Source organism: Talpa occidentalis, unplaced genomic scaffold (genome assembly GCF_014898055.3).
Source record: "Talpa occidentalis isolate TD23 unplaced genomic scaffold, MPIMG_talOcc4v2.1 talOcc4.9, whole genome shotgun sequence".
In the NCBI taxonomy this organism is placed as follows: domain Eukaryota; kingdom Metazoa; phylum Chordata; class Mammalia; order Eulipotyphla; family Talpidae; genus Talpa; species Talpa occidentalis.
This window is the reverse complement of record NW_023605305.1, coordinates 111,943,634-111,970,718: the sequence shown is the minus strand read 5'-3', so window position 1 is coordinate 111,970,718 and position 27,085 is coordinate 111,943,634. Positions and strand designations below refer to the sequence as shown.

Below are 27,085 nucleotides of genomic sequence, written 5' to 3'. Positions count from 1 at the left end.
ACATACATACACACCCGTGAGACACACAAACCCCCATGATAGGGCTTGATTTATAAATTACAGTAAGAGGTTAACCACAGCAACATAAAGTAGAATAATCACAACCACCCACTACAGTGAACATCACGAGTCTGTGCTCTTTCTCAAAATACCCTCTTGTGCCCCGTATTTTCAGGCCATGGCTGGTCCTGGGTAACTAAACCCATCAGGGCACATAAAGATTCAGTGTCAAGCACCGGGAAGATGCTTGAGAATTTGTTGAAGGGATGAACACATGCATTAAATCATCCTTTTTAATCCTCTAATAAGATAAATCTATAATTTGTTCAGTTATAAAATGAAACTTTTACATTGGACTCTTTGGATCAGCAGCTCCACGGCGCCCACCAGCAGCACAGGGACGTCATGTTTCAGTCCCCAGAGCCCAGGCTCCTGCGGTCCCAGAGTCACCTGCCTTCCTTCCTGACTCTCCACTGAATTTCATAATCCACTCATTCATCCCGGAGGCACTTATTGAGAGTGTCCCAGACTCCAGGCACTGGGGATACTACCGCAAACAAAACACACAGACTCCCCGCCTCTAATCTAGTGGAGAAAGACCAACAAAATTAATGAATAAAATGCACGACGAGGTGAGATGGTGATAAATGTTTAAGAGAATCAAGGCAGGGGAAGAAGAGGAAAAGCGAGAGGTGGAGGGTCAGGACGTGGCCAGGGTTGGCCCCCGGGAGAGGGAGCAAGCCCCTGTGTCCACCCGGGGACAGCATTCCAGGCTGTCCTATTGAGGAAGCGTGGGGAAGGCAGAGGCAGAGCAGGTGCCGTGACGTCAGCTGCAGGTCAGGTCACAGCTACTCAGGACCAGTTGGCACAGGGTGTCCCTGGTCAAGGAGAGAACTTTGGGTTTTGCTTTGAGAGCAGGAGACTTTGAAAGTTCAGAGCAGAGAAGTTTCATGATCAGACTCATATTTTAACAGGACGGCTCCAGCTGCCTGGCCCAAGGGCAGAAGCAGGGAGCCCAGTCAGGTCAGGTGGCTGGGGACACATTACGGGCAAGAGGTGGCGGGAACCTGGGGACAGTGGGGTGTGGGCAGTGGCGAGACTCTAAGATCAAGCTCGAAGAGTGGGGAATTAAGGATGAAGGTTTGGTCTGAGTAATGGGGAACCACAGTGCTAGAGAAGGCCAAGGAGGACCAGAGGACAGCTGGAGACGTCCACTGGACGAGTGGACATGCCAGGAGGGCAAAACAATACTGAGCCTGGAGTCCAGGAAAGACATCGAGGCTAGAAACAAAATGTGGGAGTGACGGTGTCGAGGTGGTCTTTAAATCCACACAATTAGCAGAGGCCATCAAGGCAGTAGAGAGACGCACAGGCCCAGGACTGTGTCCCGAGGCGGTCTAATGTTTGAGGGCCAGAGAGACGATGAGGGGCCAGCAGGGCAGGCTGAGAAGGAAGGCCTACGAGGCTGAGGAAAGCCCACAGGGGCTGGAACCCCAGCGTCAAGGAAAAGTCACAGTAATTCCAGGAGGAGGGAACAGTTACCTCGTCACATCCTGCTTCGGAAAGGTAAGACCAATCAGGCTGGTGATCTGAACAGCAGCGGGGGCAAGAGCCTGAGGACAGTGGGTACCATGGAGAACGGGAGGCGACTGGGGACAGCTTGGCCATGCAAGGAAAGTCAGCGTGACGGTGGCCAAGGGTGTGAGAACAGAACGATGAAGGGAAGGCAAGATCGAGACTTAGCTGTAAAACAACAAAACTAAGAGGCTTAGTGGCATGTTCAGCGCCCAGTGGGAAAGGCTGGGAAGAGAGAAATACTGAGCTGTAGAGAGTGGGGCTGTGTGCCCGCGGGCCTGGGCAGTGAGGGGGGCAGGTCCCTGCGAGGACAGGAGGCCGAATGACAAGGGCTGGTCACTGAGCCAGAGAATGTGGGTGAAATTCTCTGTTTCTGGTGTTTTAGGGAAACAGAAAGCAGGACCAACAGCTGGGAGTAGGGGGGGCGGGGGGGTGGTGGTGAAGAGATAAGGTGCTTGCAATAATCATCTTGGAGAGTAAGGAAGTAAACAGATTAAGGAAACGCAGTGAGTCCCGGCAGAGTCCACTTAACATGAGTGATCAGATTTAAAGCGACGAGAGCCGACACGCTGGGATTATTTCTCCACTACATCAGCTCTGCAGAGGCGACAGGGAGGCGGCAGAGCCCTGGCTTGGAACTGGGGTGTGGTTTAGCCAGAACAGAGGGCAAAAGGAAAGTGAGGGAGCTAAGGGTGCATGCCAGGGAGGGACTGTGATGGACTGGGAATCAGCAAGGGTGGCTGCGTAATTCATCAGGCCTCCCATTCCGGACACTTTAGGAAGGAAAGGGTGAGATCAGCAATGACACAGGACAGGTGTGGGTGACAGTGGTCACGCTCTGATGTGAGAAGTGGAGACACAATGAGTGAAGGACACTGCAGGCTGCAGGCTGCTGCCAGTTGGGGGTGGGAGAGGCTGAAGGGCTCCTGGGGAGAAAGAGACAGCATCGTGCAGGCGTGAGCTTGGTGGGGAAAACCAAAACTAGAGGCCGGACTGAGCAGCCAGCAGGGCAGGGCCTGAGAGTGATGGAAATGACAGCACCCAAGTTCCCAGCCTTGGCGGACGTGACAACCATCTGCGAGCATTAAGTCCCCAGTGACTAGACTGCACCTGCCCCATCAGGCCAGACATGCCGGTGGGACTGGAGCGTCAGGACAGGTGAGAGCGCCCAGGTGAGAGCAGGGCAGGTGAGCTGTGGCCCAGTGTTCCCTGCCGACAGGGAAGTCAGAGTCAGGGGCAGTCCTGGGAGAGGGCTGTGGCCCAAAGCTAATGTCCTTGAAGAACGAAGAGGGCCTGGCCCTCGCTGGGGGTGGCCAGGGGTGGAGGTGGGAAGACCTGATGACAAGAGAGTCCAAGCTGGCTGCTCCTAAGGGAGGGAGAAGGATCCAGAAGCTGCAGTGTGGGCACCAGCCCCACCAGGCCCAGGTGCACAGGACAGGGATCACCAGCCCCCTCAGGAGGGCGCCAAGGGAATGGGGTCTTCCTAATGCGAGAAAGAGAAAGGAATGTCCAGGCCAGGATATCTGGCTGGGTCTCGGGGCCCCTGTTTGGGACTTGGAGATGCAGCAGGGGACAATGAGTCAACAGCAGCTGCAGAGGCCGCAGGTCTGGGAGGCTGGGGCTTCCTATGGCAACAGACAGTACAGGGACTGAGCCTCAAATCGGATGTCCTGGCCAGAAAGTGCCCTGAGCACTCGGGAGCAGACGAACAGTGTTGTTGCCTCTCCCTAGAAGCAATCTCTTTGAATGGATGACTATTCTGGGGGGACAGGCACAAAGGCCTCTGGCTGCCCACTTAATCTGGGGCACCTCACATGTCCTGCCTCCCGTGGGAACTCAGGGACAGGGACACACAGGCAAGGTGGGGCCCACAGCCACCTGCAGAGCATGTGTCAAGGCCTCACCCCACACTGCTTCGAGGCGCCCGTTCTCCCGACCAAGCCGCAGCTCTTGCCTAGACGTTTCCTTCTCAGCACCGTCAACATCAAGGGCTCACACCCGAGACAAGAGCAACAGTCATTCATTTCAACAGCAAACATTTCTCGGATTCCCAGCAGAAATGGGAACGCGTGGGGTGACCCCGCCGCGGAAAATGCACGCGGGACGATGGAAGCCACAACAAATCCAATGAACCAAAACCAGCATCTACCTTCTGACGCCCAAAATATGTTGACGGGTTTGGAGATGACGTCCTTGCTCTTGACCCAGCTGTTGTTACGCTGTTTGGTCCAAGCAGACACAACACAGTAATAATTGCCTCTGTCCTCCTCCGTAGTCCTTTGGATCCGGAAACTGAACGTGTTCATCTGCTCCTTCGAGAAAATGAAGTCGCCCTCCTGGGCCCGCTGCTTGCTCCTCTCCCCATACTTCAGCGTCCAGTCCCCGTTCATGACCGCCAGCAGCTCGCTGGCCACCACGTCGTCGCTGCGCCGGCTCACCCGGTAGTACCAGGACACCGTGAAGCGGACGCTGGCCTCGGTGCCCTTCGGGTCCACCAGCCGGCACTCCAGCTCGGTGAGGTCGTCGGAAAACTCAGGCACCTTCGAAGCGTTCAGATATACCTGGTATTCTGGTTCTGCACAAAAGGGAGAGGGTGAGATAATTAAAAAAAAAAAAAAAAAGAATCAGACAGCAATGTCCCAAGTAGTTCTCGTCCTGACAACTACGTGCCTTTCCTGCCAACCCCACGGATGGAAATGAAAGTTTTTGCATTGCCCGTGAAGGATCTGGCAAGAGTATGTTATTGCAAAACTTGTAAAACATGGCCTCCCTGGGTCCCCAAGAACCCTCCCAAGGCCAGAAGCCAGATGCCTCTGATCAGTCCTGATCTTGCCATAGGGCTGGGGTTTGCTGTTGGTCTCCCCACCCCCACCGATCTCTTAGAAGCTCAGTGCCCATGCACTATCAAGACTTTCTCTGGAATGCCAAGAGCCCACAGACTTCCAGAGCCCCCACTGGAGCAGCACTGGAAAACCCCCTCCCAGAGAACATTCCAGCACTCCAGGCCAATCAACCCATCACGGCTTGGGTTCCTGCCATCCTTGGCCGAGCCCCAAATGCAAGGCCCTCAGGTCATGTTCCCCCCACACACTCTTATCCTCACGTTACTGCTCCTTTAACTTTTTCCACTGAATCTGGGTTCGGCGGTCATAAACACCCCTGCCCCATCCTCACATGGCAGAGACGACACCCCCTTCTCCCACGCACGCAACTCTGCTGGGGAGATCTACTAGCCATACCACCAGCTTTTGTGAACTTGGCTCTTGGAAGCCTGTTCACTCACGATCGCCCACTTCCCCACCTGGCAAACTCTCATGGGGCAGGAGGAAAGCCAGGCCTCTCCTGGCATCCCCTGGCCATGCTCCCTACCACTGTCAGAGTCCTGTTATTTTTCACTTGTGTAAAAACTCCCCCATCCTCTGAGGGCCTCTGCATTGACTTCATACCCATTTCAGCAAGCCCACATTTCTGTCTTCAGGGGTCCAGAGGCTTCTGAATGCACACCTGCCAAGGACTGGAAGCCCTGTGTTGCCTCCTTTCTCCACCCCTGCTCCCTCCACATCACCCCTAGAGATAAGAAGGGGTCCAGTACCAGGCTCTCCCCACTGTGGTGGTCTGTCCACAGTGATCCCCTTCTGATTGCCCTGCCAACTCCCACTCACTCTTCAGTGCCCCCTCCTCTAAGCCCCTTCCTGAGTCCCCAGAGAGTGACCCCCTCTCTGCACTCCCTGAGTCCTGCATGCACTGTTACATGGCAGTGACCCACTCTTGTGCACACACCCCCTTCTCACTTGAAGATCTCATCCCCAAGCTCCAAACACACAGCCTCGCATGCAGCAGGCACTCAATAAATGTTGTCTGCCTCAGAAAAAGCTACATTTTTCTTTTAACACTTTGCCTGCTAGGAGAAAAATAATTCCATCTCAGCAGAGCTTTCCATGCGCCAATCCTATCTTTATTCACACCCCCTCGGATCAAAGAGCTTCGTTTTACTTAGCGTTGCTTTTATTTATGACTCATGCAGATTATAAACTGCTGAGGTCAAGGAACTGTTCTGTTGTGATTTACACTCCTAATGAAAAGTCCAACATCATGACTTCTCCAGGAATGATTCAGGGGGCTAGGAAATGGAAAATCCTCATTCCCTCAAATGCCATTCTCAAAAATCAAGCATTTCATTGCAATGAGATCGGACCCTGCACAGGATCAAGTTAAGCCAGCGCTGTCCGCCCTGCCTGCCCGTGGGGGGCACGCCCCGCCGTGACGTGCAGGCCGCAGAGAAATGCCACAGGCTGCCGGCGTGTCAGTCCTGGCAAGGACGTAAGAAGCCACCCTGCCTCCATTTCACTGGTGAATGTGCTGAAGCCACGCAGCCGAGGGCTTCCTGCTGGCGGGCACAGCACTAACACACTGAGTAAGGAAGCAAAGTCCCCGAAACGTACGTCTACCAGGAGCTGCAGAAGACGTGGGCCCCAAACTAACCCACGTGCGAAGTGTCAGACCCTGTTCTCCTGCTGGGCTGGGGCAGAGCAGCTGGGGGCAGACAAGGCCGACCAAGTCCATGTGGCGTGAACCAGCTTTGCGCACAGGGCCCCACTCATGCCAGCCTGTCGGGACCCCCGGGATGTGTGGCCTCGTGAGACCTCCAGCAGCGGGGGCAGCCCTGCCCCTTGTCTAGGCCTGATTCCACTCCATGCAGTTAGATGGACTAACTGCACAAAGACCCCGGGAGCCAGCCAGACGGGCGGACAGCAGGGCCAGAAGTCAGAGCATGGCCCCACTGGGTGTGGGTTTGTGGTTTGTGGTCGGTGTGGCCTTGGGCTGCCGAGTGGGCCTCTCTGATGACTCCCTTATAAAATGGGATATAATCACAGTAAGTGGTGCGCTACCAAGGACGAAGAGTTAAAATATACAGGAGTGCCTGGTGAGTGTGTGTGTGTGAGTGTGTGTGTGAGTGTGAGCGTACACACAAGTATACACAAACACATACAGATTTGTAAGTTGTTTTTCAAGATTCTTCACATCAGTGGAGACAGACAGACAGACACGCACACACAGGAGAACCCTACCCTAAGCCAGCACAGCCAGCGCCTCCTCCCGGCTTCCCAGTCGCGGCCCCGTCTGCTCTCTGCCGCCGCCCACTCACCCACTTGGTCGCCCTACCTCCACATCCCCACTCTGAGGGTACCTAGCGCTCACACCTCCTACCTCCTTCGTGAGTCTCCCATTTCCCCGCCGTGGCCCGACACATAGTAGGTGCGCCACAAGTGTTTGTGAACAGAAGCGAAAAGCTCTTGATTACCCCCTTCACCCTGGCCCTCTTTGCCTCCACTCAAGACAAAGGGAGCCTCCATGCCACCTCCAGGCTGCCCCAGCTGCTCCACAGACCTCCCACGGCTTCTCTTGCCCACAGAGTGAAGAACACACTCCCAGCTGGGCCCGCAGGCCCCACAGCGGAGGCTCAGCCTCGAGCAGCCCTACCACCCACCACGACACCCCCAAAGCCCCAGTTCCCTGCTCACCTTCTCTGCTTCCAGGCTTTCTGCACCCACTCCTGACATCCCCCAGCCTCACACCTGGACATCTGCTCAGGAAGGTGTCGCGTGAAAGACTGAGCAGACCCCCATCCCCCTCCATACCCTACCCCAAATGGATCAGATTAAATGCTTGTATCAAATGCAGAGAAAAGTGCGGGGCCATTTCAGCACGAGCATAGCTGCAGGATTTCCAGCATAGCCGCAGCGCCCCATCTCTGCACTGGCTGGCCTCCTGCTCACTATTAAAATGCAATCTTGGGCCCCCAAGGAGGGCCTCAATGTAAACACAAACAAAACAAGTGGATTCTGGACTTACAAGCTGTCAGCTGCAGTGACTTACAGGCTGTTCAAAGGCCACGTGAAATACCCACCAGCCTGGCAGGCAGCAGTGTGGTGGGTTCTTAGCACGCGTTTGCTTTGGCGCGAGTGTAGACATCTTCCCTTAAAGCTATTTTATGATTGTAGAGACGTTCAGGGAGGCCGGGCCCTCCCTCGAGGGCCATCTGCTCGCAGCCCTTTGGTGAGAGCTCTCCTGCTTCCCGGACAATTTGCACTCACCTGGGACATGGCACTTCTGCTTCTTATTCCAGTGACGTTCACAGCGACCCTACCACCTGCTGGGCTCCCTGCTCTGTCAGGATTTTATTTGAACACTGTTTTGAACTCTGGTTATTTGAATGCATGAATTATGGACCTTCTATAGGACTCTTCCCAGGGTCAGAACTACCTCCTCATGCATTTGTCTGTGCTCGCATGCAGTGCCTTGAGCATAAACTGCATTAACATACTTGCTGAATTGGACTAAATTTAATATTTTGCATAAAAATGCTCATTTTTGGAATAAGCATTCCACTACTGATTACCGCTATGTTCTGCTGGCTCTCATCAAGAAATCAGCTAAGAATGCAATGGCGTTGTTTAAAAGATGCTTATCAGTTGAATGCATATGAAAGTATTTAATAGCAAAATGACATGATGTCTAGGATGTGCTTTAATTTCTTCCAGGAGAGGGAGGGAGGGAGAGAGGCAGAGAGAGGGAGCGAGAGAGGGAGCAAGGAGGAGAGAGAGGGAGAGAAAGTGTGTGTGTGTGTGTGTGTGTGTGTGTGTGTGTGTGTGTCTGGGTTGGGAGAAAGCTGCTATCGGATTAGGAAAATACTGATGACTGTTGAAGCTGGTGGCTCTTCTATTTCTGTGTAAATTTCTATTCCCAAAATTAAAAACAAACAGCCCACCCACACCATAAGCACCTTCACAGAATGCTGAAGCCAGTCGGTCCGAGCATGCAGCTGCCCGGGTTCTGAGCAGCAAGGATCTCTCCCTAATCTGGCTCCTGGGACGTGTCCTCCCAGGGACCCATCTCCTGCCTAAAGCTACAGCCTGCAACAGCGACCTGCCACCAAGGAAAGACTGCTATTTGAATACGGGTTATTTAACGCCTTTCTTACAACTTTCAAAATAATGAAAAGCTTCCAGAATCAATGGTTAACTTGTAAAAACAGATATTTTGTGCCTACTGAGTGCAGGGACCTGAACTGGAAGTTTTCCTAGATTAGTTCCTTTTATTCTCACAGCACTTCTATAAGCAAGGTATCATTACCCCCCATTTTACAGGGATAACAACTGGCATTTATCAAGGGCTTTCTAGAAGCCAGATACTGTGCTATATACACTTCCCTTGCGTTGTTGCTTAATCTTTGTAACCTTATGCGATAAGGTGCTATTCTCATCCACGATTCCTAAATAAAAACAGAGCCCAGAGGAGCTCAGTTCAAAGACGAAGGGCTTGCACAGACTGTGTGAGCGGGATGATAGGCGAGGCTTTAGCCCTCTGACCTGGCTTCCACCGGCAGCAAAGAGCACCATCTTGTTCCACACCCAGCTATTAAAGCTTTCTCAGAGTCTTCCACGTCCCAGGGCGAGGATAAGAGTGAGGCGCTAATACTGAACTGTGTACCAGAGGGCCAAGTTCTAACCCCCCTCTAAGCTTAGTTACTCGGTACAGAGCTAATTAAAAGAACAGGCTGCACACATAAGTTATGGAGGCAGGAGAGGGAGCGCTGCCTCTGCTGATGGAGGTTGTGCTTTCTTGAATTGGGCAAACACTTTGGAGGCAGCTGAGCGAGTGGACCGATTGTCAGAGTTTCACAATCCAGATTTGTATGACGATATTCTCTAACATTTAAATAGAGAAGGAGCTGTTGTTTGGGATACGCTTTACCCCACCTTAGCAGAACTGTTGTTATGAGGTCGTAAACAGCAGTGGCCATTGAGAGCAGGGAAGATGACATCACTTGAATGGAACACTCACATGTCTTTTCCTCTTCAATCTCTCTCACTCCTCCCACCAGAGAAGGGTGAATTCCCAGATTGGGAGGCCAGGACAGGGAAGGGACAGAAGGTACAGGCCAGCACCTTCTCCTGGGGAGCAGCTGTTATCAGGACGCACACACTCCTGTGTCTTACTCAGGCAAGAACTGGGTGAGGACATTGAATTTTAATGCTGCACCCCTGAAACTTCTGTTATAAACCAAGGTGACTGCAACAAAAATTTAAAATAGAACTAAATGGGGAAGAGGCTGTTCTATATTGATACCCCCCCACACACACCCATAATTCATTATCATCATCACTGCTGTGACAGTGTATTGGTCCCTGAAGGCATCCAAAACTTTGCTGAACCCTTTATGTACATTAATCCACGGAACCAAGAAAGTCAAAGCTCAGAAACCTTAAGCAACACACCTGAGATAACATCCCTAGAAGGTGCGGGTCAAAGAGGGGCTGGACTTAATGCCCACCCAAGGGCTCTCCCGCCTTCACACAATCCTGGACAGACAGTGATAACAGCTGCCCATAAAATCCTGCAGATCTAAATCTTAACTTCTATAGATGGCACAGAACTCTGAAGTCTCCACCAAGTACTTAGCAGATTAACAGCTCCTTTTAAAGAAAAATAATTACCTTCTTAGCTGGCACTCTGCTAGAAGAGAGGACAGGGGATGGGTCTCTGGTGGAGAGGAATGCAAATCAGGCTCAGAAGCCTGAAGGCAGAACTCAGCTCTGCCTCCTCTTGCTCCTCACCCGAAGCCGTGGAACCCTCTCCAATTAACACCACACAAGTCTGGGACTTTGAGCAGAGAACTCAACCATGAACTGATTAGTATCCAGCTCTTGCCAAAGGCTCATTTAAGACATCTGATAGCAGGGAGAGATGGCTTAATATGCAGATTAGCTAGCCATGCCTCCAGATTCTCCCTCGTTTCAACCATATACTAAATTGGATCAACACAAAGCAACATTTGTCCCCCACAGTCACACAGCTTCTTATAGAAACTCCTTCACACACTGAAGATTTATGCTCTCAGCTTTTATAGAGAGTGGATGTAAGAAAGATCCATTTAAACAATCACGTAGAGCCTTTTGTAAAAGAACAGTTGAAAGCACTGTCCATTATGCATCCGGGTCCCTTAAATAAAAAGCACATGATATATTCAGGGCCAAGACAAAGTTTGTGTCTTTGAAAGAATTTGTTTTCCTTCAGAAGAGAAGAACTGTATAATCACATCTTTTGGCCTCCACGCTTCAAAACTCCAGGGGCAAATTCAGTGCTCAAAGGCAGTAACTAATTCATCCCAACCACCTTGCAATATCTATTCTTTGATTTTTCATTTTTACCCTTTTTGATCTTAATTTTATTTTTGTCTGCTGCTTTAAAATGTGCTTCCTTTTCGAAGCCAACTTAATCTTTTTTTCCCCTTTAAAAATAGGACATAAATTCCAAGCAAAAGAGACTTTTTCTTACACTCTGAAAAATCATCATGGCCCTCCCAGCTGGTACACGTGTTCTTGGACTTGCCAAGAACAAGTCCACATAGAATTTACATCATTGCCCTGGTCTCTGGGTAACACAATGGAACACAGGAAGACCCCAATTCAACATCAACCCCTTGGCTCTACAGTGCACCAATTCCAAACAAATAAAGACAAGGACTGCCCAGCCTTGCAGACTGGATGCCCGAGAGCTTCAGGAGAGAAGCTGATTCCAAAGGCAAAACCGTTTGCTTGTCAGCTTGAGACAGACCTGACCCTGGGCCAGCATTCTCTCTCAGTCATCCTAAACATTTTTTTAATCAAAGAAACAAGTATTAATCACTGTGATAGTCTATTTTCCAAAGATGATGACAGTAACATTCCCTGCCCACAGGCCCGTTTGCAGTGTGACCTTGCTTCTCTCCCGCTAAGAACCGGGTCTCCTTCTCAAACCCTCCAACTCGGGCGGACCAGGTGATGGCGTCCACGGTTAGAACACAACAGAGGTGACTCTGTGCCAGGCGCAGGGGCCGCTGCTCACTGGCTGGGCACCTCCACTTCCTACCTCTTGGAAGCCAGCCACCTTGGAGTGGTGTGGCCGCCTTGAGGAGACGGTGCAGTGAGGGCCCAAACCCCACAGAGAGGGCCTGGAGCATAAGCCCCCACGGGGGACAGAGAGAGGTCCGGGTGCAGGGGACACATGCATGAGAAAGCTTCCCAGGAGGGGATCCCAGCCTGAGCATTCCCAGTAATCACATGTCCTCAGAGATGAATCCCAGCAGCTCCTCCCTCATTCCTAACCCTCAAAACCATAATAAAAATTCCAAAACAGCAGTGGTTCTCAGATAGGGCTAGAAGGTAGAACCTGATTCCCAGGGTTGTTGAGGGGTTGCCTATTTAACGCATGTGCTTAGCACACAGTAAGTATTCGATAAATGCTAATTATTACTTTTAATGTGTCAAGTGGCAAAGCTGAGAGTTCAGTGTGGCACCTGCAGAGGAAACCAGTTTTCTCAAGAACTCTTGTTCTTGACAGCATTCCACGCAGCGCACCCTGAGCCGGCCGGTCTAAGGAGCTCGCTGGGAAGTCACCTGTCTTCCTGTCTCTCCTGGCCGCCTGCCAATTACCTGCAACAGCCCCCATGGCACGTGACACGGTATCCACATGTGCACGGCCCATGGAGAAACACGCCTACCACGTTCTACGAAATCACGCGGGCCCCCGGGTTTCTGGGAGGAGCTGGAGAAAGGTCTCCGCTGTACTCATGCCGGCTGGCCTCAGGACAAGTGTCCAAGCAGCTGCAATGGCATGAGTCATCAGCACGGGTCAGGACAGGGAGATTTACGAGGAAGCAAGAGAAGGATGCAGCTGGTTAATGTACCACTCACAGCCTGTGTGCAAATATCCTTGAAGAGTCTACGAGCTGAAGATTATCATTATTATTATTTTTGCAATTCTCATTTTCCCGTGCATGTATTGTGACACTAGCCATGCTGTGGTGCACAGCGTTTATTGAGCACCACTGCATACAAAGCGCTGTTCCGGGTGTTACTCGCCTCCGTTGAGCAAAGCACATGGGACTTGGTGACCGGTGCCAACCCTCTGCAGGGAACAAAGGACGGGGTCCCTGGGCTCATAACTGAACTTCTGCCTGCAATTCATCTCTTCTTCTTCCCATTCTCTGGAGAACACAGCCCCCACCAATCCCTTCCAGCTAAAAGTGCTCATTTCCCCCCAGAGCTCCCCTCCTGCCTCCTGCCAGTGCCTGCATCTCCCCCTGGGCACGCAGGGATCGATGCGGGAGCACTTCAAAGGGGCACTCAAACTGGAGTGCAGACAGCACTTTCTTAAAAAAAAATTCACTTGCTCTGTGATTCCACGCTGGAGGGGGGAGGGGAAGGCTTGACAGCGCCACACAGTGTTCCAAGGATCAGAGTGGAGAGACAAATGCAGCTCCAGAGATGAAAAATCTTCTTTTGGTGCTGACAACATCTGTTTTATTTTGAAGGTTGCTAAGGAGAGTTCTAGCTGGGCCAACATTGTTCCAGTTCAGCACTTCACAGCGAGTCCCTCGCACAGGCTCAAGCGCAGGAATAAAAGCTTGCCAGATCATCCCTGCTCCTGCTACTTTTCAGATATCAAAGAGTCACTTTGCTCCCAGGGATGACGGACACGCTGCCTCATCGCACTCTGAGTCGGATGCACCTTCTGCCTCTGCTTCCTTGCTGGTGACCTTCTCCCTGCCCCCACCCCGACTTGCCAACTCCCATTCTTTGCCAGAGAAAGGCTTGTTAAGAGCAAAGAGAGACTGTGTCACCATCCCAAGACAAGACTGCCATGCGGAGACAAACGAGAGCTAAGTATGAGGCGGGTGTCACCACGGCAGGGGCATCAGACAAAGGAGGAAATAATGGCCCGGCCTCTGTAGAGCTAATTACCCTCCTAATAATCAAAACCATCACCAAATGTCCCCATCGGGGGTCAGGACAGCTGTGGGACAGGAGAAGACCAGGCTCAAAATGGGAGAGTCTGCCGGCAGGCCCGCCCTTCTTTATAATAATGGAGGAGGGGACACACTCCCCACCCCGTCCTGCCTAAGTGTACTTGTATCTAATTATAAGACAGTAGCTAGAATTAGGAGCAGCCAGCCCCGGAGGGCAAGTGTGTAGGAAACTAAGATATAGCAGAGCAGAGAATGGTAAAGACAAAGCGGTGACAGTGGTCTTCCCGGACATATAAACCAGGGGGCGAGGTGGGCAGAGGTCAGAGCCACTGTCCAGGTGGAGGTAGGGAGCCGGCCTGAGAGCCTGGGCAGCCAGAGGCACTGGACAGGCCCCTGCAAATGAAATTATTCTCGGATTCCAGTGCAATCGGCAAATAAAAGTGTGCCCCGTTAATTGAGGGATTCTCGTCCTGCACCGGGCTTTGGAGAAGCTGTGGCTGGGTCAGAGCACCCAGGGGTCTGGGGCAGGAAAGGAAGACAGAGTCTCCCTCCGACTAAGATCCATTTCAAAGGGTCCCTGACCTCGCCAATCTCGACAACAAAAGGAAACTATATCCTCTCAAATGAGGGTATCAAGACAACTGAAGCCACATTATCTACACATTTCCCTTGCCTGCCAGATTCTATTGCAGCCAGTCTTGCTCCCCCCCACCCCCCAGCTTGGGATCAATCCAGGCTAAAGTATACTTGCCCTCCTAGAAAGAAACCCAAGATAACACAAAGCACAGAGCGCAGACTCCCCCCCCCCCCCCCCCCCGAAGGCCCCCAGGAGGGAGGAAGCCAGAGAGGCTTCCCCCAAGCCACTCACCTAGCCAGGTCACATCCACCCCGGCCGGGGCAGACATGGCCTCTGCCACCTTGTGCCAGCTCCTGTTGTGCCCCGGGGCCCAGAGTGCCACGTGGCAGAAATAGTAGCCAGAGTTTTCTTTGCTAACATCTCGCACCAGTAAATGGTAGGAGCGCGCGTCCGTGTGACTCAAAGCCACGTGAGGAGAGCTGTGCACCAGGGAGTCTCGGTCGAGCCGCGCCAGCACGTGGGGCCCTGGCAGGGTGCTGTCGGGCGTCCTTCTGAAGTACCAGGTCACCTCGGGCCGGACCTCATCCGCACGGTCTGTTGTGATGTTGCAGGTCAGGTCTAGCTCCTTCCCTTCCGCCACAGACACGTTCCTGGGCACGGTTGCCTGCAGAGCTTGAAAATTAAAAGCAAATACATGCACATAATCTGGATTACATTTGCCCCTTTGCCCCTCCTCTCCCTCCAGGGCCTTTCCTTTCATGTTCCTATTGACTGTAAGTGCTTGAAAATTTTATTGACTAAATGAATAAAACACACCACATTTCTCTTTAATTCAAGAAAACACAGCAGTGAACACTGACATATACATACGAGGGACCGTTCTAAGTGCTTGTTTAACTACTAACCTGCAAAACAAACTTATCGGGCCTCCCTAGTGGCCATGGGGTTAAGTCTCAGTGCTGTTATCTCAATGCTATGGCCTGAGTTCGATCCCCGACCAGGGATCTCTGGCACAGCAGACCTCTCCTGTGTCGCCCGCTGCTCCCCTCGGCAGTGGATTTCAGTGGATCTGCCTGTTCTTCTCCCCACTCTGTCTCTGGTGAATCCTCGCACCCCCAATCCTGCACCTCTGGCCTGCACCCCAGTTCTTCTATGCAAAAAATAAATGAAACAACAACAACAACAGACTATTCACTACTCAGAAAGAATAGCACTGTTGGTGGGAGTGCAAATTGGTCCAACCACGATGGAGAGCTGTGTGGCGATTCCTCAACCTGCTAAAGATAGAGCTTCCATGTGATCCAGCAATTCCACTCCTAGGTATTTACCCAAAGGACACAGAAACATCAATTCCAAAGAGCACCTGCACCCCTATGTTTATAGCAGCACTATTTACAATAGCTAAGCTTTGGAAACAACCCAAATGCCCAAAAATAGATGACTGGATCAAGAAGATGTGGTCCATATACACCATGGAATATTACTCAGCATTCAAAAAAGATAAACACATGCAATTTGCAGCAACATGGATGGAGCTGGAAGGGATCATGCTCAGCGAAATAAGCCAGAAAGAAAAAGAAAAATACCGGATGGTCTCACTCATAGCAGGAATCTAGAAAACTTAAATAAGGGACCAGGAAAAAGACTAACTATAGGAAAGGGAAAATCAAAATCAACAAACAACTATGAACCAGAGACACTCTATGGGGGGTGGGGGGTGGGGACAGGACGGATTGGGGTCAAAGTAAGGGGTTTGCAATTGTATGTAGAATATAAAAATAAAATTAAAATTAAAAAAAAAATTCCAAAAATAACCTATCATGAGGTACTAATAGCTCCATTTTATTGACAAGGAAACTGAACACAGAGAAGTTAAGTAACTTGCCCAAGAACACACAGCTAATATGTGGCAGGGCTGGGATTCCCATCCAGGCAGTCTGCCTGTAGGAACGCTGCTGCTTATAACTGTTACACCCTCCCCTGGCAAGAAGTCAGCTGAACATCACAGAAGGAAATTACACGTTTCCCCAAGTGCATGCTCTTGGGTGATTTTACTGAGACAGGTTAACTCAATTCTGACTGGTACCAACCATCAGTTAGGGACCGAGCGGAAGAGGGGTGGGTGAAGTCATCTTGTGGATAAAAGAGGGTCCTAAGCAGAAGGACCAGAAAAGTAAAATCAGACAGTGTAGCTCCCAGCCAGGTCTTCAAGACCATGTCCTCAGATTATCACCGGCCCCGCTAGACAGACCCGCCTTGAAGTTAAGCAGAAGGCCTCTATTCTAAAGCAAGACGTGAGAATTTCGGGGTTACCCATGCCACTGCCCTGTCTTGTTAGCGGGAAGATGAGAAGTAGCTTAGCTTAGACAAAGCACTCGGGTATCTGGTGTCACCGTCCCGGGGGTTCCGGCATTCTCCTGTCAAAGCTTTTTACATGGAAACATTTTATTTTATTCAGAGGAATTTTAAAAAGAAATTGAACATCTGTAATCAAAGTAGAAAAACATTCAGCTCATGGGAACGCTGGGGAACCAGTGCTTGGATGATAAATGGCGAACGCCTCCCAGGGGTTCACATGGAGACACGAGGCGGCTCTAGCGAGTCGCTCAGAACAGGCCTGAGCCCAAAGCCCAGGCCTCTGCAGCTAATTATTTTCACATGAATATTTCCAAAGTCTGACAACATTTCAAACAAGTGATTAGGCTGAGTTCAAGATCCACCCTGAAGACGACAGAATATGAGGTAGGCCTGGTATTAGAAAAAGGAATTTAAAAGTCTAATTTCTCACCTTTACTTCCCTCCCCAAATTCTTTCTCCTCCTTCATCCCTTTAGAGGGATTTTCATTTTCATTCACTGCCACTTAGAAATAACAGTTAATTTGAGGACATCTTTGGGGAGGAGTCAGTGTGGACACTGCTGGCTGAGCCTGAGCTGTGGTTTCCCTGTAGGATGCTCGTGGTTGGGAGGCCTGGATGCCATTCCAGCCCCTTGGTACTGGCCACCAAAAATAAAGAAAGCTCGGGAGGGAGTCAGGTGCGTGCAGAGGCAGGCAATATGTGGTTATGGAAAACCGATTCTCAGACTTGGAAATATTGGTGGAAATGTCCCTTTCACGGTCTCGGTTGCTTCGTAATGGGTTTCACTTCTGGGAAGCAGGATGGAGCAGGTTGAAGCAGGGAGAGAGGGAAGAACCAGTTCTAAGGGGTCCCTAAGCAACAAGGGGCCTCAGCTGTAGCCAGAGGTGGTGCAGGCCTTGTCCTGCTGGACATAACAGAATCCATAGCATAGGCACCAAACCTGCACCAAACAGTCCAGTCCTCACACAGGGAGTGCGGCCACACAGGGGTCACAGCTCCCGGTCAGTCACGATGCCGTCTACCGTAACGCACTAGGACGGGGTGGGAGTCGGGGGGAGAACATGCTTATTTCTACTAACCCCTACCCAAAACAGAAAATCTCCTTCTTATAATGAAACCAAACAGCACAGCAGTAGCATCTGCCCCTGGGATGAAGACCCCAACGGAAATGACAGTTCATGTCTAATGATAGCTATTTCCGTATTGTTGTAGATATCCTGAAATACGGTTTGCATTCACTGCCACTTAGAAATTACAGTAGTTAGGCCTGCCATTACCTTATTGAATGTGTTAATAAGGCAAACTATTAGGGAATAAATTTGTTTTAAAAATAGCTTGACAACAGTTTCATTCCTTTGTCATTCTGCGTATGAATGTTATGAATTGAAACATGGGAATTCTGAGAAAGGGTCTGCGGTGGTCAACAAAATCCACAGCACAAAAACATGATGAGTCCCCTGGGCCCAGGTGGGAGTCAGATGCCAACAGGTTCAGAGTGTGCAGGTCTCACAACTGTACCTGATGGGCTTTGTGACTTATTTGAATAAAAAACACCGGTGAAGAGGCAGGTCATCCCTGCATAAAAGGTTAACATGCTGCAAATCCAACTCTTAATCCTTCTGCCCCATGAAAATGGTTGTTTGATGCAAACTCATCGCTGGAGGTTTCTCGGGACAGAGACCGGGTAGATCACTTCCGAAAAGGAAGGTGACTCGAGTCCACGTGGAAAGCAAGTTCTGCATCCAGGGCGTCATGGTAACTGTGGCAGGCAGCCCCTCTCCACAACAGGAACACCCCCACCTCACTGAGGGGCTCCATGGCCAAGAAGCCCAAGTCCTGCTGTTCACCTTCTCCAGAGCTGGTTCCGCATGGCAGGGGAACTGCAGGGTCAAGTACCTGCACAGCACAGATGACACAGGACAGTTCCTTCCATGTGCGCGGTTTCCTGCTTCCCTTCCCAACTGACCAACAGAGCAGCCACACGTATTTACCCTCAGAAAGTGAGTCCAGGCCAGGTGTTCCCAGTTTACAAAACAGACAGCAGCAACGGGGCAAACAAAGTACTTTGTGATCCAAAGATATCTGACTCCCAGAAAAACAAGCGTGTATGCCCTGCTGTGCAGTGACATCACCCTGAGATCATCACTTTGTGCTTGGTTCCTGCCGAAGCCAGAGGAGCACAGGGCTGGGGAGCCATCACAGGCACCCCTGAGCCCAAAGCCCCGCACAGACGGGGAGCCAGCAGGGTCTCCATCGATGCTTGCTGGACAGAGTCAATAATGACTGGTTGTTCTTGCATATTTTTCTTTTATTTTTATGGATTTTCTAAAATGCATTTTGTATTTTAATTCTGTAGTAGGAGGGCAAGGATGCTTATTGTTTAAAAAGGCTGGTTCAGAGGTGACAGGACAAAGGCCTCCTGCACAGAGGTCCCAGGGCAGGCGGGCTGCCCCGGGGTGCGGCGTGTGACACACAGGAAATAAGAAGAGGCCCAGCCAAAGAAGGCCCCGTCTGGCAGGTGCATCTGAGGGGCCCTGAGGCATGCCCAGAGCATCCCAGTGAGGGGAGAGGTCTTGGGGTGAGCCAGACACACCCCTCCAACAGCTGTGGGGAAAAGCAGATGGATTCAAGGAACACCAGACAAGATAAAGCAAAGGGAGCAGGGGGATGGGGCAGCTGCACCCGCAAAGCCCCCTGGACCCCAGGCGGGACCTCATTCTGGCAGGAGGACTTCATCTTCTGGAGGAAAAAAAAACCTATCCTGCAGGGGTAGGTAACAGCAGCTTCCATGGTTGTGCGCTCAGGTGACAAGCAGCTGCAGGGTGAACTTCCAAGCCCGCACCACAAAACAAACACGCCCCCAACCAAACCGCCAAGCCCGCCTGCGCCCCCAGCCCCACACCCAGGCGGGCCCTCCCAGGGAAGCAGAGGGAACTCCCACCCAGCTCACCTGTTGGCTGGATCACCACGCTGCCCACTTCCACGGCCTTCTCTTGGATCTCCTGCCAGCTGCCCTGCTCCGCGATCCACTCGCTGACGACGCACCGGTAGGAGCCCTGGTCGGCGGACAGCGCGCGGGACACGGCGAGGCGGTAGCCGTCGCTGCCCACCGTGTCCAGGCGCAGGTCGCCCGCGTGGTAGCGCTGCTCGTAGCCGGGGCCGGGCCGGAACCTGCCCTCGTGCGTCAGGGCCAGCACGCTCCGCCGGTCCGGGCCGCGCCGCTGCTCCCACAGCAGCGCCAGGTGCGTGTGCAGGGGGGACGCGGTGGACGCCGAGCAGCGCAGCTCGAAGGGCTCGCCCTCGCGCAGGCTCAGGCCTCGGGGCGACTGCGGGGGCGCGCCCAGGCGCAGGGCATCGGCCAGCACTGGAGGGGGGAACACCGAGTCAGCAGACAGACAGCAGCCCGCGCACCCCCTCAACAAGCAGGCTCCTGCCTCCTGCAGGGCCTTCCTGTCCAGTCCAGGGTCTCCCTGGTTGTGCAAGGGTTAAGCACAGCACTGTGAGGCTATCTGCAGCCTCTGCAACACTTGTTCAATTCCCCCCCCACACACACACAGGGAGCTACCCACATGGTGCGGCAGACCTCTCCTGTCTTGCACGCTGCTCCCTTCAGCAGTGTATTCGGCAGATCTTCCTGTTCTGCTCCCCGCTCTGTCTCTGGTGAATCCTCTTAGCCCCCAATCCCTGGCCGACCCCCCACATCTCTGGCCAACACCCCAGCTCTTGTATACACAAATAAATCTTTAAAAAAAAATAATAATGCCCAGGTGGACACGTTTTCCCACTTAAGAGGCCTTGATAAGACCCTCTGCTAGAAATGGGTGGTTGAACACTCCCCTTGCAGCGTGGTGCCTGGGGATGCCTTTAAGCAACTGACTTCACCCCTTTGGCCTCAGTTTCCTCATCCATAAAGAGATGGCAGCCGGCCCTGCTCAGGGAGGGGGCGCTGAGGATTCAAGGTGCTCTTAATAAGGGAACGTGCCCGCGCCAGTGCAGGCTCTTAGCAATCACAATCATCACCAGCTGCCGCTGTCACACGCGCCTTCATTAGGACACAGGGCTGGAAGGATCTGGGGGAGTTAAAGCAGCTTGGTCCACAAAGAGCAAAAGCGTGACATGAGATGCCTGTGCCCTGAGGCCGGGCAGAGGTCCGGGAGAGGCCCGGAGAGCAGAGGGCCTCTAGGGGCAGGACCTGGTCAAGCAAGTCCACTGCCTCGGCCAGCTCTTCTGTGAGGGTCACCTGGAAGAAAGCTCTGCTCCCACTATCGAGGAGGGGGCTGAGGAAGTGGCGTGATTGCTGTTCAGGAAGGGAAGCAGTAAGCAGAGAGGAGGCCTTCCCAAGAGGCAGGGGCCAGCTCACAGACTCGATGAGAAATGGGACAAAGGCCCTCAAGCACTGCCCGTCCTCTCTGGAAGTTCCCACAAGCCCACTCTCAGAAGCTAATTCAGTGTCCTCGAGAAGGGCCTACTCCAGATGACAGAAGAAACTACAGCATCTTCAGTAGGTTACTCCCAAGGCCCAGCTCCACTGCAGAATGGACGTAACGGCCTTCTGGCATGTTCGTCAGCCTATGGGACAAGTCATGTTCGTCACCACGACTCGGTTCCCAAGGCTGGTTCTCTCTCAGGTCACGAATGAACAGTTTCAAGACCCAAGAAGCTGAGGGTCAGAGAGACCCTGGGGCAGGCCTGGCAGCCGCCAAAGGCTCCCCCTGGGCAGTTAGCCATCTCCTTCATGGCCACCCCGCTGTTTTCCTGACCCTACAAGAGCCTTGCCCTGCTCCTGCCTTCCCAAGACAGGAGAAGAAACAGAAAGACACCGGGGCCTAGGGGGACAAACTCTATTCTCCCTCCTCCAGGGAAGACCAGGGTGCACCTGATGCTGGCAGGTGGAACATGTGTATGATGACTATCCAGGTAGCACATTATTTAACTCCAATGCAAGAACATCTTATAGGACCTCCTGCTAAAACATGTTTGGATTGTTCTGTAAGAGTAAGACAGAGGTCATGGAAAAGGTAGTTTGATGTTTTGTCACCTCCATAACAGGCATGGCTGTTTTATCCCCTTGTGAGTTGAAAGGGGGAGCAGTGCCTGAAATATGGAGGGCCTGCAAATCCTTCCAGGGGAAACAAATGCCTGGATCAAGCTGTCTTTTTCTATCACATATCTTCTATTTTCCTGATGGTTTAAATACACTCCTGCTCTGACATAAATTCTTTTTGAAACAAGGCAGGGGACAAATAAATGCATAATTAAGTAATAATAATAAAACAACAACAATAATATTTCTATGTTGCTAGCTCCAAATTAAAATTGTTTGTTCTTGCTCATCTACCAATTAGTTGTGTGGTTTTAGGCGAGTAATTAACCTATGCTCTTCCATTTCTTCATGTTTAAATTAGGGAAATATCCTGCACCACCTTCTTTACTGGATTCCGAGAATCAGATGTGTAAATAACTATAAAGGGACTTGGGAAATAGAAAATGAAACCAAACCCAAAATATTCCAGATATTCATGGCGTGATTACTTCAACAGCCAGGACAGTGAGCCAGCAGCGAACACATCACTGTTCCTCTACCAATAGGTTCTGGAACAGGCCTTGATGTCATGATGGCCACAGAGAGACGTGAGCTCTGATGGCTCTGACATTCCCATAAACTGACACCTCACCTTCACCGAAAGCTTACCATGCCCTGCTCTCAGAGGCTTTACACGAGCTGACCCACTGTGCCTGCACAACCTCTAAGGAGGAGGTAGAACCGGCAGCTGGACTCACTGAATGCAGGCAGCCCTCTACATGCTGCCTCCAACTCCCCAGTAACGGCTGGTGGGGAAACCTGGCGGAGGGAGGTGAAAGGGCCTCGGAGGCCCCCAGCCCATCCTATGATTTGACTCAGGAAAGAGGAGCCATGAGACAGAGGACGGAGCAGAGCCAGGCAGGGTTAAGTGTCTGGACAAAATCACCCTGAGCTGAGGGGCGGTGAGAAGTCTGACCCCTGCGTGACCCCCGAGAGGGCGTCCCTACCTTTAACCTGCACCGTGTCCTCATAGTTGCCCTGCACGGTGGCGTCGGTGCTGGGGGTTGAACACTTGTAGTGTCCCTGGTCGGAGGGCTGCACGTTCTTGATGAGGAGCTCCACAGCGTCATTGGCCGTCCTCCGCAGGAGGATCTCGCCCCGGTGCAGGCGCTCCCGGTACTGCTGCGCCGGGAAGCCCACCTCCCAGGTGCTGGCCAGCTCCACGTAGCTGCTCCCCGAGGGCGAGAAGCTCCAGTCGAAGTTCTGCTCGCTGGGGCCGTCATAGTCGCTGACGTTGCAGGGGATGACCAGCTCAGTGCCCACCACGCGGACCAGGCTCCCCCGGGGGACTCTCACCACGCGCCCTCGAGAAAGAGCTGCAACAACAGAGATGGAGGCCTTCATCACCTGGGTCTTCTGGGGGGCCTGAGGGTGCTCCCGTGCATGTGCACGGGGTGTGGCCTTCAGACCAGGGGGCAGTGGCCGCCTGTGTCTGGCGGAAGGGAGTTCAGCCCATGCCTAGAACCAGGAGCACACCCTGAAATAAGCACCCCTCTCAGACAATACATTTCCAGGATGGACAGGAGGGAAGTCAAGTCTAGAAAGGAGGCTAACCATAACCCTGAATAGCTCCTTCCCTCCTGCTGCTATTTAACATGCCATTATCACTCGATGTGATGGAGAAATATTTGAGGTTTTGTGTGAAAGAGAAGGACACAGCTAATCAAGTATTTACACTTCTGCCCACCCTTTATCAATCCTCATCCCTAGAGACCGTTCCCGGGGGGCCCCCCCAAGACTGGGTTTACAATGATGGATGCCAACTTTTAAATCCTAGAGCAACCTGCTGATAAAATGATTTAACTCCAGTAATCTGACATTGCCTATAAATTAATTTAAAAATATGATGACTCTACCAAGTATTAATTTTCTATTTTCTGGCTCATTTCCTTCTCTCTACTCTTCACTCCGATCTAAATTCAGGATGAGGAGAGGGAAGCACAGGAGGAGAGAGGCCTCTGGCTGGTTGCTGGGAGTCACGAGGAATGCAGCGGCTCGTTGGGATGAGCCGATGGACAAAGCCGAGAACTCACTGGCATTTTCTGCCCCATGAGCACATGCCTCACAGACCTCTGGGCCTGAGGGGTCATCACCTGTGTCTGCAACACAGGTGAGGTGTGAGGTGACAGACACCATCCCAGAGGCAATTATTTACCTCAGGAAAAAGAGGGCAACTCTTTTTCCCATCCCAGCGACTCCTTAACAAGCTTTAGGAGGTCTTCATGGCAGTGACCTTTGTGACTTTGCAGCATGTTCACTTCCTGTGTGGATGATTTCAGGGCGGCCCGTCTGAGCCCAGCTCCTTTCTGATGTCCTATCAACAGGTGTAGCACGAAGGATGCAGGAGAAGGCGTGGGTCTAAACTCAAGGAGACGACATTCAAATCTGGGCGCCCACCCTCTCTTACCTCTGGTTTCCTCAACTATGAAGTGGGTCAAGGATCCACTGAGAGCCTGACGTGGAATGCCCAGCTGAGTCCGCGTGCAACAAGCACCACAGGAGACAGGAGCTTCTACCACTAACGTTTAATTTTGTGTCTTTGTCATTTGCTACAGGTTGAAGTATGTCTCCCTTCCCCTCAAAATCTACCCCAAAAGGGGCCTTGTCTGGGGTCAGCGTCATTGCAGATGTCATTAAAATAAAGGAAGGTCTGTAACTAGGGAGCGTCCCTAATCTAGGGACTGATGCTCCATGACCTCTCACCTGGCACTTCCAGAAAAGTCATCAGAGTATCTGTGGGTGCAGCCCAACACCCCTCAGATGGGGCTGACCTCACATACCTGGTCCCAGAGAGAGTCTCTGGGCTGGAACCCAGTCATCACAATCCTCCTGGCTCGTTTTTGTGTTAGCATCTCAGGAAGACACTGACTCTGGTGGAGGCACTTAGCACAAACATGATTTGCTGGAAGGTGCCCTCCTGACTTGGCGAGGAAACCATCGAGTAGAAGAGATCCGCGTGCCCACGCTGGGCCACAGGGTGGGGAGAAGGCAGCCAGGTGGCCTGATGCCATCACCTGGGCCACCGGATCAGCCACACTTTCTATATCATTCCACACTCACCTGGACCCCCACATCCCCACACACACTTTCCCCTGAACACTTTAGTTTCTTGCAATTCCACTCATCCCACTCAAGTTCCTTCAGCTAATTTCTGTCACTGGCCTCTCAGGGCACTGAATAACACAAACCGCCTAGCAGGGAAGCAGTGAGCTCTTTTTTACATTTAATTTTAGAGATGGGCAGACAATTCTGTGTCCACCAAAGAGACCTTTCAGAGGGAGGGTCCCGGTGGAGACCCTTAGGAGGGAACACAGTCTCGTGCTGAGCCCTCTTGTGCCTGAGTGTCCTCACCTACAAAAAGGACACGAGTCACCAAGCCCCTCTCTGACTTACGGGGCCATGTAAGGTTAACAGAGCCAGGAGGCAACCAAGGCCCTCATGTGGGAGGGGTCTGCTGCCCCCTGCTTTGCAGGCTGCCTCTAGAATAAACTGGTCACAATCTCTCACTTTGCCCCATTGGCAAAATTCACAAAGGAATTTCCTTGTGGAGAAGTGGACAGCATTAGCAACGCGTCCAGCAGGCCCAGGCATAAAACTACCTTCCCTGCGAGGTCTCTCGTTATTTGTAGTGGCCGGAGGATGGGAAGCTGATCCAGCACCTCTCTCGGCTCTCCAGTCCTTCCATGTGGTTGCCAAGATCGTCTTTATAACACACACACCGTATGTCACTTCAGCGGTCAAAAGTCTTCAGTAGTTCCTCATCACCTACATGTCACGATTTACCTCCACACCCCCCACGCTGTCCCTCTGCTTCAGGCCACCATCCTGCTCCCTGCATTACTACAATGGTCTCCCGACTGGCCCCTAGCTTCTGTTCTCACCCTCTGCTCTCAACACAGCAGGCAAAGTGATCTTTTTAAATCTTCCACTGTATTAGTCATCCCTCTGCTCAGAACTTCGTGCGTACTTCCCATCCTACTCAGAGAAAACCCAACATGCTCTCAGAGGCCAGCAAGACTGTACAGATCTGGTCCTCTTGTTCCTCCAACCATATTCCTTGATGCCCCCCCTCACCCCTTGCTCTCTCTACTACATTTCATGCTTTCCTGAAAATATCAGCCCGCCTTCAACCTCAGGGCCTTTGCACAGCTCCTCAGTCTGCAGCACTCTGTCATTCTCTGCCAGCTTCAGATCTTCGTCCCAATGCCACCTTAGTGAGGCCTTTCCAGACCACCTTAAAATTGCAGCCCACCCCTAGGGTTGCACCTGCTAAATTTCCTTATCACTAATACCTAATATATTTCATGTGCACTTCTATGTTTTTACTATTTATTGTCTGTTTCTTTCCACTGGAATATTCTATAAGAGCAGTGATGGTTTTTTTCCTCACTGCTGAACACCAGGGCCTAAAACAGGGCCTGGTATACAGTAGTTGTTCAATATATTTGGCTAAATGAGTGAATGAATAGATGACATACAAAAGACTTCATGATCTGTCTCACAGTTACCATTCCAGCTTTGTCGCCTGCCATTGTCCCTCCATAATGTCATACTCCACCAGGCAAATGACTCTTCATTTTCTGGAAATTCCAAAGCCTCCAAAGCCTCTGTCTCTGTTGTGCACCTGTCACCTGGAAAGCCCTCCCAGCAACCTCCTCATCCTTTTGCAAGCAACAGTCCCAGCACCACCTCCTCTGTGAAGCCTTCCCTAGCTTGGGCATCACTGCTTCCACGATCCAACCCATCCTGCAAAGAACCTTCCATGGCAGCTATGCTATAGTGCCTCTGGGGAAAGTAAAGTAGATAAGAACAGATGCTTGACAGATCAAATTCTAATCTAAAAAGTTATAGACCCAAGCAGTGTCTTGCATGCAGAGTTGGATGGTCCCTCTTCCATGCAAAACAAAATTTTAAATTTTGGGAACAGAATTTTAACTTGCTACCAGCAATCTGGTAGTTAGCACAGATTTCCTCTAATATTATGATATAACAATATTATTTTTAAATAAATAGAATATAAAAAAGTAAAGCATATGGCTCTTTTCAAATCAAAAAAAGATTATTTACATACCCACACATTGCCAATTTTTGTCAAAACCTCTTGTAACAGTTGATAACTGAGGGGAAAAGAACAAGATTTTCCTCTGGTTTTCCAAATTGTACCACCATTCAAAACACTTGGTACCTAAACTGTGTTGGTTTTGTCTCCATTTAAAGTGGTTTCATTTGCTTTCATGGGCAATACAAGACATCTTCATTTGAAAAGTGTTTCTTTATCAACCTTAAAAGTACTATTGAGGACACCATTGCGTAGTTCAATGACATAAGAATCCATCTGATAAAATTCCCTGAACATTCATTCAGTACAAGGAGGGCCTCCCTGGTGGCACAGGGGTTAAAGTCTCAGTGATATCAAGCTATTGTGAACTACTGGGCATGAGTTCAATCCCCAGCTAGGGAGCTGACCCACCTGGTGCAGCAGACCTCTCCTGTCTCGCCTGCTGCTCCCCTCAGCCATGTATTTCAGTAGATCCACCTATCCTGCTCCCCACTCTGTCTCTGGTGAATCCTCTCACCTCCATACCTCTAGCCTATACCCCAGTTCTTGTATGCATAAGTCAGTTATCACAGTCTGGGAGTATCTCTGATACATAAGACAAAATAAGGGCACTTTACGGCCACATTGGTGAGGTGGGGCCAG

At 51.5% G+C, this 27,085-nt stretch overlaps 1 protein-coding gene across 1 annotated transcript in view; it reads right to left on the bottom strand.

Moving 5' to 3' along the window:
* PTGFRN (prostaglandin F2 receptor inhibitor) overlaps positions 1 to 27,085 on the bottom strand; it is a 67,665-nt gene that overhangs the window by 19,810 nt on the left and 20,770 nt on the right. The window contains exons 2-5 of the mRNA XM_037500555.2: positions 22,332 to 22,700; positions 19,252 to 19,665; positions 14,235 to 14,615; positions 3,725 to 4,150 (exon numbers count right to left, since the gene is read on the bottom strand). Of these exons, the coding sequence (XP_037356452.1) occupies positions 3,725 to 4,150; positions 14,235 to 14,615; positions 19,252 to 19,665; positions 22,332 to 22,700 (1,590 nt within the window). The remainder of the gene's footprint in view (positions 1 to 3,724; positions 4,151 to 14,234; positions 14,616 to 19,251; positions 19,666 to 22,331; positions 22,701 to 27,085) is intronic.